Below are 12,610 nucleotides of genomic sequence, written 5' to 3'. Positions count from 1 at the left end.
CGAGCTGGTTGGCTGGAGAGGTTGAGTTCTTCGCACACGCCCCAGAGTCCGAACCTTTTCTTGGGTCTGCGGAGCCCTGAATCCGACAGCAGCACCATCCGAGGAAACGCAGATGACCCGGTGCTGGCCGGGGCCACGACGACGTTGACGGGGCCGTGCTGGTCAGTGTTTAACCGTAGGTACATCAACGCCTCCCTCGTTGCCGCCGCGACGCGGGCGTTGGTGGCCTCCTGCTGCGCGGCGGCGACGATGGCGGCCGTGGCCACTGCTTTGTCCCTCGCGTCCGCCGCGTGCCTCCGACCCTTCCTCTTCGCAGACTCCCTGGCCCGCTCCTCGGGCATCAACTTCTTCTACGACTTCCGCGGTGGCGGTCTTGCGAGGGCCACGGGGCTTGCCTTTGCCGGAGGAGGCGGTCGTGATGCCGGACGAGGCGAGGTTGGCGAGGCCGGCGGCAACATCAAGACCGTCGTCCATGGCAAGCGGGAGGGTTTTGGGGAAAGTGGAGGAAAATGGTGAAGGCTGCCACCAACTAGCGAGCCAGGAAGAGTACTTGGCACGCGTCGCAGGCCTTCGTCTCATGTCCATGCCGACAAAAATGAGGCTCAAAAATGAGCTGGGGCAAACGAAAAGCAGACGCACATCCGTTTGAGTCGGCGCATTGGGCCGACTTTTCTATCCACCATGACCCAAGCGGACGCACGCGGACAAAATGAATCAGCACGTTGGAGTTGCTCTTGCCCACCAATAAAAAAATACGTCTTTTAATTGTATTGTATATTGCATTAACAGATTAGATGACAATTGACGATGGAGTGACAATTTGCCATCACAGATCTAAATTGTCGACATACATACTCCACCAGGCACTCTCTCACCCATAAACAAATTAAACACCAACGCATCAAGCACACATTGACCAATCTGCGAGGCGAAGTTCGCCATTTACTCTAGTTCATGATACAAGTTGAAAGGGTAAACAAGGCAAAAATGGAATGCCAACAAAAGGAATCTGAGGAAAACATGAAATATAATGAGATATCAATGGCCAATACTCGTTCACACAAAAATTACAGGTGCATGGAGTTGTTCAGAAGACAGCAGATAAGATGAGCATTAAGGTAAAAAGACCTATTCATACACCACTCTGAACAACACGGTATAGCCAAACTGTGCAAGCTGAGATGGCCTGTTCAAGAACCAACAATTTGGATAACGTCGTGAAGGATCTTCACATTACAGTGCAACGGCTCCTTTCTTCAGCTGGAGGTGCCCCATTTTGCTGATATCTGGTTGCATCTGATGGGTTGTAAGTAAATTGGCTTGTGTCCAGACCATACTGCATCAGGTAGAATAATTACATGTTGTTTTGTAATGAAAAATAATAATAAGTACGATCAATGAGTTGAAAACATGTATGAGAATGATCAATGATGTTGAAACCGGTCTATGATGTATGTACCTTCTCTCGCATCCTTTGGCTCCATGCATCATTTCTGCTCGCACGTTGATCAAGTGTTGGGACGGGAACACCAGTAGCCGGAGCATTCTGGGAATGGATGAGAGGCTGACGGATGCTAGTGCTTCGAGCAGTTCCAATGATTTCATCATCACTGTCATACTCGGCAGGTTTGTTCATTGCCCTGACAGCAAGAGCTAACAAGAAAAGCAATACCTGCATACTGGTAAGCATCAGTCTACCTGCACTAGACCAACTATAGCTAAAAGAGTACACACTGCAACTGACTGTCCACGACTAAAAATCATCACCAATTTCTATTTTCCCGCTCACCAGTACCGCAGGGTACGTCAAAACTAAACTTATTCACAACAAGCAGATCAAAGACAGGACACAGTAGAATGAAATATTTATCAGATGAAAAGAATGCACCTTAAGCCGGTAACAACTACACATTCGGAACATGATTAATAAACTATTAGTGTTTAGGAAGGCCCAGTGCTATCCAAAAAAAGGCACAACAAGAATAGACTTGAGTTTGCTCCTACCTCAAAAACAACAACACCAAGAGCAACCCATCTTGCAATCTTCCAATTTTCATTCAGAAAGTCATACATGGCATCAAAGTTTTGTGTCTTATCCACTGGAATAACCTGAAAAGGAAGTTACAAAGAAGTACTTACAATGATTAAATAAAAGGATGAGACTATAACATAGTTTCCAAATTAGCACCAAACAGAAGCCTCACATCTTTCCAGCTATGGTCAAAGAATATGAATGCAGCACCTCCAGCCTCAGCAAGGATTAATAATATGACCAAGAAAGAATACTTATAACGTCAAAGGAAACAAAATTATGGATTACTGAATGGAATCACTAAACATCAAAGAAAACAAATTTATGGATTATTGAATGGAATCACTAAACATCAAAGGAAACAAATTGTGGATTATTGAATGGAATCACTTAACATTCGAAGGAAACAAATTTATGCATTATTGAATGGAATCACTAAACATTATTCAGATCTCAGAAACAACTAAATCCTGCTCATTACCTACCTTTTACATTTTATGCCTCTGAATACAGCTTTAAGTAAAAAAAAATTAAAAAGGGCAGCCCGGTGCATGTAGCTCCCGCTTGCGCAGGGTCCGACCACTTTGGGTCTATTGTACGCAGCCTTTCCCTACATTTCTGTAAGAAGCTGTTTCCAGGAGTTGAACCCGTGACCTCATGGTCACAAGGCAGCAGCAGCTTTACCACTGCGCCAAGGCTCCCCTTCAGCTTTAAGTAATTTACATATTGACAATTTACAGGGTAGCACTTTGACAACGGTTTTTTTAACTACATTTTTTATATCACAATAGTTATACGTTATGCAAATAACATTTCAGGATCAATCCCATAAAATACCAACTGCATGTCAGTAATTTAAATGTATATTTTTATATTCCGGGCCAAATACTTGGCCGGCATGGATTCTAGAATGACTCATGTTCATATAATAGGACATAGTATGGTGTATGCCTTTTCACTTACGTCACAGCTGGATCAAAAGTGCGTCATTTTTGCACTGCATGTTGTGTATCTAACGCATGCCATATTTGGAATTACCGATGATTTTAATAGCTGTTTTCTTCCTTTATTTGTACATTCAGTGGTCGTCTTTAAAAAACGAGAGTACTAATAAAATGGAAGACCAACTGTCAGGATACACAACACAAGCAACACGTATTCCTTGTCCCTGCTCCAATGCAGCCAAATAGAGAAACGACGAAGATAACAGCACCAACACCAATGAACAAATAGATGAACCTGCCAGGAAATCAGAAATTCTTTACTGAATGCAATCATTCACTTTCAAGGTAGAACTTAATCTTTTGGTAGAATAAACAAATGATTGACAAACTGTTGTGGTTTATTTTCTGTGTCAGGTCTATCAGCGTCGCCTCAAGGGCCGCGGCTCTAGTCAGGTTCAGGCCCTAGCCAATGCGGACTGAAGTCCAAGCTCAGGAGCAGCAATAGGAGTCACATACATGTTTTCGAATCGTAGTTAGTGTGCCAGGTGGAAGCACAGCTATTAGGGAAGTACTAATCTTGTAAGGAAGTAGAGGGGGTAAACGTGTACATGTTGGACACTAATTCAACTGAGTCGGTAGTCTAGTTGGGTATATAAGGTCATGTATCGTTTCTCCTCCCCTTTCGAGGAAGATGAAAAAGTGTGCTTTGAGGAACGCACTCCAAGAACTCACCCAGCTCCAAGCATATAGGCACGTGGATGAATATTGTCTACAATTCATGTTGTTCATCTGTTGCTGTGAGAGATTGTCTCGTCAGCAAGTTGGCATATTCACAGCAGGACTCCTAAAGCCATTGCGTACAGATGTAGAGCCTTAAAATCCATCAAACCTTCAGACTGCTATGAGCTTTGCAAGGGCACATGAACAACCCCTGTGGGATGAACCTCATTCCAAGCCTGTTGTGACTCCTCAGGCAACAAGTCTGCACAAACTTCATATCATATTCTGTACCAGCACCCACCTGCTCACCAGTCAGTACTGCACTGAGCGCAGGGCCCCGGCATAAAGCAAGCACGAGCATACCTGGCCGCACGGCAACTGCTCCGGCGGTCGTGACTGCCATGGAAAATCCAGCCTCACGGTTCCACCGTCTTACACCGGAGGAGATGGCTGATCGGAAAGCCCAAGGACAATGCTTCAATTGCCCGGAGAAGTTCCATCACAACCACAAGTGCACACTAAAGGGGATGTACTGGATCGAGCTTGATGAAGACGATGTGACAGGGGATGACCATGGATGACGTCCAAATTTCCCTGCATGCCCCGACTGGGTTCCGGACAAGAAAGACAATGCAGCCCAGGGTGCTTGTCAACAGCGAGCCTGGAACAAACTCTAATTACTCTAAGGCCAAAAAGATAGTAATATTCTGAATTCTGATGCTTTATTGATCGTGGGAGAAGCCCCATATATAACAGGAATAGCTTGGCTGACAAGCCGACTCAAAGGGAATACAATCTGGACTCTCGAACAAGTTTTAATCTGGACTCTGCACCTATTTCGAATCTGGACTTACTAACTAATCTGGACTCTGAACCTAATACGAATCTGAACCTCAATAATTACTTGTAGCAGTACAGGAATCCTAGCCACTTTGGGCTGGACCAGGGGGTGGTGCGACCAGGGCTGGGGCCCTCCGACCATATGTGGTTCCCCATATAACATCTCTCCCTCCCTCCACAAACAGCTCGTCCTCGAGCTGAAACGTGGGAAAACGAGCAATGAACTCATCCAGCGGCTCCCATGTTGCATCATCTTCAGAAGCCCCAACCAACTGCACAAGAACATGCTTCACGGGCTCACGCCGCATCGAATGCTGGATCGAAGAATCTTGGTTGGTGCAGGCAGCACACGGCCATCCTTAATGGCGGGAAGTGCAGCAAGAGGGTGGTTCGCCATGAAATGTTTTAAGGAGACTGAGATGGAATACATCATGGAGCCGAGTACCAGCAGGCAGCGCGAGTTTATATGCAACAGAACCAATGACTTCAGTGAGTTGGAAAGGCCCATAGAAGCGAGGAGACAACTTGCCATGCTTGTGACCTGGTAACGATGCTGACGCAAGATGGTGAAGGCGAAGCCACACCCAATCACCGACGCCAAATGCCAGCTGCCGATGCTTGTCATCATAATAATGCTTTGCCCGCTGCTGCGCTTGATGGAGATGCTCACCAACCTCATGAACGAAGTTGGCGCGATCCTGAAAGGCGGTGCCCACAGCTGCCACCTTGGCCTCGCCAGGAACATAGTCACAAAGACGTGGCGGTGGCCGACCATAGACAACCTCGAATGGAGTGGCACGAAGAGCAGAGTGGTAGGACGTGTTGTAGCAGAATTCCGCCCAGGGCAACCATTCGACCCAGCGGCGTGGCCGGTCAACAATGAGGCAACGCAGGTACATTGCGATGATTTTGTTGACAACTTCGGTCAGACCATCAGACTGGGGTGAAAGGCTAAGCTCATGTGAAGCTGAACGCCGGACAAGTTGAATAATTCACGCCAAAAATTGCTGGTGAAGACAGGATCTCAGTCACTGACGATAGACCGTGGAAGTCCATGGAGGCGCACAATGCCCTCAAAAAACGCCTTTGCCACGGAGGCAGACGTGTATGGATTGGACAATGTTTGGAGAAACATCCAATGACCGAGAGGATCTCAGACTTGCCAGCACCCTTACAGTGCCTCGATGAAATCCATGGAGATATCACTCCACACAGACGTTGGGACCGGCAGAGGCTGAAGTAACCCAGCAGGCAGGAGTGTTTCTGTCTTGTTGCGTTGGCAGACTACACAAGCAATTGGCGATCGCCAAGGACATGGAAATCAGCTCGGAGTCGATGATGCGTCTTTTGGACCCCCTCATGAGCGCCATGAGCATGTTGCAAAATCACTGGTATGGTCAGGGAGGTGGGCAACATGAAGAATCAAGTTGTCAACACAACTCCAGTGGTGGTCGCGATCACCAGCGCGAATACCATCACGAAGGGAGGTCAACTCAGGTGAAGCGTCGATCTCACGCCGTAGGTCCTCGAAGATGGTGAAGATTGGCAGCGAGAGAGCACAAAGCGCAGGTGCTGCAGGCATCACGACGGGAGAGGGCATCAGCGATGATGTTGAGGCGGCCCGGGCGGAACTCGACAGTGAAGTGGAATCCAAACAAATTGCTCACCCATTGGAGTTGAGGGATTGTCGAAAGCCGCTGGTCGAGGAGAAACTTCAGGTTATAGTGGTCGGTGCGTACGGCAAAGCCTGAACCAGTCCAATGAGTTCCCGCTCATATGCAACAAGTTTGGCATGGCATGGAGCAATGGGCTGACTAAAAAAGGCCAAGGGCCCTGCACCTAGGTGAAGAACAGCACCAAAGCCAGTCCCAGAGGTGTCGCACTCAACAATGAAGTGATTGTCAAAGTCCAGTGTCTGGAGCACCGGGTCTTGACCAAGGGCATGCTTGAGCGCCTCCTCTGCCTCTAGGCACCACCAAAATCCCTCCTTGCTGAGTAGGCACGTGAGAGGAGCAGCGAGCATGCCGAAGTCCTTGATGAACTTGCGATAGTAGCCGGCCAGCCCCAAGAAGCCGCACAACACCCAAACCGAACAAGGCATAGGCCAGTGCAACCGCGCGCACCTTATCCTTATCCATGGCCACCCCATCAGCATCAATGACATGAACCAGGTAGGCCACGGAGGACTCACCAAAGCAACACGTTTTGCGCTTGAGGAAGAGGGACTGCTACTGCATGTCCTGAAAGACAACACGAAGGTGGCGCAGGTGCTTCGACCAGGATGAGCTGTAGATTTAAGATGTCATCAAAGAAAACAAGGACAAATTTGCACAAAATAGGGCGCAAGATGTCATTCATCAAAGCCTGGAAGGTTGTCGGTGCGTTGGTTAAGCCAAATGGCATAACCAAGAACTCATAGTGGCCATCATGTGTGCGAAACGCCGTCTTAGCAACATCATCAGGGTGCATCCGTGCCTAATGATACCCCGAGCGCAGGTCAAGTTTGGTGAAGAACCTGGCGCCCCGGAGTTCATCCACTAACTCGTCAACAACAGGAATCGAAAACTTATCCTTCACAATATGATCGTTCAACGCCCGATAGTCGACGCAAAAGCGCCATGAGCCATCCTGTTTTTTGACAAGGAGGACGGGTGAAGAGAAGGCCGAGTCGCTGGGGCGGATGATGCCTGGGACCAACATCTCCGTGCGCTGGCGCTCGAGCTCATCCTTCTGAAGTTGCGCATAGCGGTATGACCGGACAGCTACTGGCGTGGTGTTAGGTAGAAGCCGAATGCAGTGGTCCCGAGAGCATCCTAGAGGCAACATGGTCGGAGTGGCAAAGAGGTCAGCAAACTCGTCGAGCATGTCACCCATGAGGTCAGAGTCCTCGCTCGTGATCGTGCGAAGAGCAGGCAAGGCAGGCATCACCAGTCCGTTCCATGTGACTTGGGAAACAGCAAGGACAACAGTCACTCTGTGGTGATCAAAATCCCACAAAATCGGTCCGAGGGAACGGAGCCAGTCAACCAAGGACAAGGTCGAAGCCGCCAAGTGGAAGTGTGAAGCAGTCAACCCGGAAATGGCAGCCGTCGATGTTGATGGAGATGCCGCGACATAGGCCAACACTAACAAGCGTGTCCCCGTTGGCAACCATGCCCCGCAGACCGGGACAAGTCTCTGGAGTTAAGCCGAGCGCGTTGACCACGGCTGAGTCAATGAAACCGTGTGTCAAGCCTGTGTCCAGTAAGGCAGTGAAGGTATGAGTGCCGATGACGACAAGCAGTTGTATGGTGTCAATCACACGCATACTCCAAAGCCCGGTGATGGCGTGAAGCGAGATGTGTGGCGTCTCTGGGTCCTCCTCCAAAGGTGCATCCTCAGGAGCAAAATCATCAAGCCCGATGGAGAACAAGCGTGCACATCGATGACCGGTGACGTACTGCTCAACACAATTGTAACAAAGACCTTGGCGGCGGCGGCCAGCCATATCGATATGCATGAGGCGGCGCGTAGCGCGAGGAGCTGTCGCTGTAGGGGCAGCAGTTGCAGCAGTAACGCCTTGTGGCATGGGACATGTAGCAGGCGGCAAGGTTGGTCCCCTTGCCCAAGACTTCGAACCTCAGGAACGTGACGGGGGCATGAGTGGTGGGAACGGATGGCGTTGTTCATATGCCTTAGCGAGGATACTGTTGTGGGAGGTCCACAAGTTGCTGAAGCTCGACATCGACTTTGAGGCCTTCGGAATGTCCGGCTGTGTACAGGAAACGCTGTTGGGCTGAGCTTAATGGTTCGCTGGTCCTGCACAACAGCACCATAAATCTGCTGGTGTAGTCAGCAACAGTAGAGGTGAACGGAAGCCGAGCAACTCACCCAGGGGGTTGGCGCGTACAGATGGCCCAAACTGAAGGTGACACGCCTCCTTGAAGTGCTGCCAGGAGGGAATGCCATGATCACGCTCAAACTGGAGGTACCAAAACTAAGCATTGTCGACTAGGTGGTATGCCGCTGTCCACACCTTGTCAGCCTCCTCTGTGCCCTGTCCCCAAAAGAATTGCTCACACCGATGAAGCCAGCCAAGCAGATCGACGGAACCATCGTAAGTAGGAAAATCAAGCTTGTGAAAGCGTGGGACACCAGAGCCGGAGCCAGAACCAAGGTGTTGGTATGCAAAGAGGGCAATTGACGTGAGATACGGTGAGGCGGCATAGGTGGGCTGGGTTTGTAGTGTTTGAGGAAGTGGCTCGTAAGGATTGGCGGGTGGCTATTGGTAGGGAAGTGGTGGCGAAGATGCGTTGTGGAAAGCTTGGTTGAACGGAGGGGGGTAAACATGAGGTTGTTATGGGAAGAACAGAGAGGCCGGAAATTGGGGCAGTGACAGCGGTGGGGAAAAGCGTGGATCAAATCATGCGCTCAAGAGGATGGGGACAATGGTGGGGCCGGTGGTGGCGAGGGCGGCAGAGGTACTAGACGGTGTGGAGGAGGCGGCGGAGGAGCCGATGGATGTCGGCAACGCCAGCCGCGGGTCGACCAAGGTGGAAGGTAGAGCGCTGGTGCGCTGCTGTGTTGAGACGCTGGACGAGGCCCTCCATGAAGACCTGATTCGTGGCCCGTTGCACCACCATCTCCTTCAGCTGGGTCGCTAGCTCCTTGAGCACGAGGTTGACGTTGCCACCGTCGTCTTTGTCATCGTCCACCATCCTAGATGACGCTGATACCAGATGGAACAAACTCTAATTACTCTAAGGCCTAAAAGATAGTAATACTCTGAATTCTGATGCTTTATTGATCATGGGAGAAGCCCCATATATAAGAGGAATGGCTTCGCTGACAAGCCGACTCAAAGGGAATACAATCTAGACTCTCGAACAAGTTTAGTCTGGACTCTGCACCTATTTCGAATCTAACCTACTAACTAATCTGGACTCTAAACCTAATGTGAATCAGAACCTTAATAATTACTTGTAGCAGTACACGAATCCTAGCCACTTTGGGCTGGACCGGGGATGGTGCGACCAGGCTGGGGCCCTCCGATCATATGTGGTTCCCCACATAACAGAGCCACCCATGGCATTAGTCGATTCTGGCTCGACACATAACTGCATTTCCCAGGATGCACCACCTGGCATTCAATTGGAACCACGACCTAGACTTTACATTACTGTGGCCAACGGGACCGGGTTGCTAGCACTCGCGTCTGTCGTACACTAGGCGTGGGCGTGGGCGTTGGCAATGAGCACTTCCCAATCGAGTGTTATGCTATTCCGCTCGAAGGCTTTGAGGTGGTACTCGGTGTCGAATGGCTTTGTTCACCGGGCACAATCTTGTGGTTTGAACTTCATTTTGGCACAAAGGTCACAAGGTCATTTGGCATGGAGTAGCGGCTACAATAGATTCTCCAATGCTCCAGGCGTGTGAGGTTGATGATCTTATGCCAGCAGTGCTACAGGAGTTTGCCTGAGTTTTCAAGGAGCCGCGTGGTGTACCTCCACCCTGCCATCATGATCATGGCTTCCACCTTCCCAGAACACCACCCTATTCTTTCTCAAGTCTGGGCTGACATTTCACTTCATTTTGTTGGCTCATCGGTTCTCCAAATATGCTCATTTCAACGCACTTGGTCACCCCTATTCAGCTGCATCAGCGGCACGAGCCTTGTCTATTATAAGTGATCGTGATCCAATCTTTACTAGCGGGTTTCGGTCAGAATTGTTCCATCTTGTTGACGTCAAGCTTCAATTGAGTTCAGCCTTTGACAGTCAAACTGGCGGTTAGATGGAAGTCATCAACCACATCATTGGCATGTATCTTTGTTGCTTATCAGGAGACCGACCCAAGGATTGCATATAATGGCTACCTTATACAGAATTCTGCTACAACTCTCCTTTCCAAACGGCCTTGCGTGGTACACCTTTCCGTTTTGTTTATGGCAGAGGTCCACCTTCACTCATATCCTATGACTATGAGCCTGGGACTGCTGAAATGGCTGTAGTTGATCAGCAGCTTTTGGAGAGAGATGGATTTTTAGCCAGCATCAAGGAGCGCTTGCTGCAGCCTCAAGCCACAATGAAACAACAGTATGATGGGCATTGAGATATTGCGTTTGCGGTTGGGCAATGGGTTTGGTTACATCTTCGCCATCGACAAGCAACCGCCATCACACCGGCTATGCCTACTAAGCTCTCTCCACGTTTCTTTGGGCCATATCATATGTGGGAGTGGGTTGGCACCCTAGCATACCGTCTGCAGCTTCCTGCTCGCGCTCATATTCATGACATTTTCCATGTCTCCCTGCTAAAACAATTTCATGGTGAGCCTCCTGAGACTGTTGTGCCATTACCGGACTTATTATTGCATGGTCAGGTTCTTCCAATTCCACAAGCAATATTGCAAGCTCGTTCGAATAGAAGTGTTTGGGAGGTGCTGGTGCAATGGAAGGGATAATCCACCAAGAGACTTTGTGGATGACAGCACAAGCATTCCGTGACAGCTATCCTTTGTTTCAGCTCGAGGACGAGCTGTTTTCTGGAGAGGAAGTGTTGTGGACTATAGAGGGGTAAACATGTCCATATTGGACACTAATTCAGGTGTGACTGCGAGCCTACCTCAAAAAAAAGTTCAGGTGTTAGCAGGTAGTTTAGTTGGGTATATAAGATCATGTATCGTGTACGTTTGAGGAATGATACAGAAATCTTCTTCTCCAAATAAGCGTAGCCCAGAGCTTCATCGCCACTGGCACACTAGCACAAGTCATGGCAATATCCCGTCTGTTTCCATGCCAGAACTCACCACCTCCTCCGTTCCCCACTCAAGTTCCACCAAAAATCAGCCCGTAACACAAACTAATCTGGAAAATTGAAAGTGCGACTTCGAACCGTCCCAACAGAACCTATGGCAGAGTCAAACTAAATATATCAATTCTCTGAGCCCCCGGCAATTCCACGCTAGGGTTTGAGATCGCAGATTTGGTGATCACTAAATCTGCCGATGGACAGATGAAGAAGCCTTCAAATCCTAGGCATGCCGTTATTATTATTAAGCAAAGCTTCCAATTTCTCTCGATCTCAATCATTATCTAGTCACACAAACAGGAACATCAAACTATTGCGCGACAAGAAAGAAACAAGGATACGCAATCGTCTCACCATGCTTTGGGTAGCTTGTCGAAGAAACTGCCTCCTTCTCCAAGGGCCACGACCGTGAGCATCGGGCGGCCGAACGTAAGCAACTCAGCCGGCGGGGCCGGAGACGGCGGTGCCCCTCCGCCACCGCCGGAGATCCTCATCCACTCCACGAGCAGGTAGATCCCGTAGCCGACCATGGCAAGGCCGGCGACGGTGAGGAAAAAGTTGAGCAGCCTGAGCAGGCACTCGAAGAATCCCCGGCACGCCGCCATCTCGAAACAATCCAGGCACAATCTAACACAAACTCGCCTCAGATTTCAGAATTCCATAGAGAAAAATCAAAGTAATCAAATAGATTCGGAAGGAATTGTGCGCGGCGATCGTAAGCGGAGGAGGAGGAAGAGATGGGAGCAGATAGAAACCGACCTGTAAATTGATTAATACGGGATTTTCTTTTCCTTTGCCGTGGAGATCGAAGGAAGAAGAGGACGAGGGAAAGAGAGGGGAGATGCTTAGTGGTGGACGGGTGCGAAAGGGTCCACCTACTGCGGACGGACGGTGCGCCGTTGGCGGGTCGAGACCTGTAGATTGACGGTGATAAAAAAAATGTTAGGGAAACAACATACTTAAATTAAACAGAGTCAGGTAGCTCATCCGCTATTACAGAAAGGATACAATCAGAAGGTGCATGCCTCACTTGAGAAAAGCCATCGCCTACAGCTACCTTAGCAAGCGTGTGAGCCGCGCGATTCACGGTTCTTCTTCTCCACGTGATTTTGCATCCTATCCAGCTCTGTATGAGATCTTTGATGTCTTTCACAACTGGCCGACAGGTTCCGAGGAGCCGAGTTAACCATGCTGACTGCCTCCCTACAGTCCATCTCGACATGAATCCGTTAAATGCCCAGCTCCCGCCCAAAAACTAGGGCTCGGCGACACGCCATCAGCTCGGC

At 49.4% G+C, this 12,610-nt stretch overlaps 1 protein-coding gene across 1 annotated transcript; it reads right to left on the bottom strand.

Moving 5' to 3' along the window:
* Positions 1-1,010: 1,010 nt before the first annotated feature.
* Positions 1,011-12,256, bottom strand: TOM2A (tobamovirus multiplication 2A). Its single transcript, XM_048718208.1, has 7 exons — positions 12,084-12,256; positions 11,679-11,951; positions 3,172-3,271; positions 2,205-2,285; positions 2,005-2,109; positions 1,460-1,672; positions 1,011-1,336 (listed from the first exon to the last, which is right to left on the bottom strand). The coding sequence occupies exons 2-7, from the start codon at positions 11,927-11,929 to the stop codon at positions 1,229-1,231; spliced, it is 858 nt and encodes a 285-aa protein (XP_048574165.1). The 5' UTR covers positions 11,930-11,951; positions 12,084-12,256; the 3' UTR covers positions 1,011-1,228.
* Positions 12,257-12,610: the final 354 nt, after the last annotated feature.

This window comes from Triticum urartu, chromosome 1A (assembly GCF_056163025.1).
Source record: "Triticum urartu cultivar PI428250 chromosome 1A, HENAU_Tu73, whole genome shotgun sequence".
Taxonomy (NCBI): Eukaryota; Viridiplantae; Streptophyta; class Magnoliopsida; order Poales; family Poaceae; genus Triticum; species Triticum urartu.
Note: the sequence above shows the minus strand (reverse complement) of the source record. Positions and strands in the feature narration are given on the sequence as shown.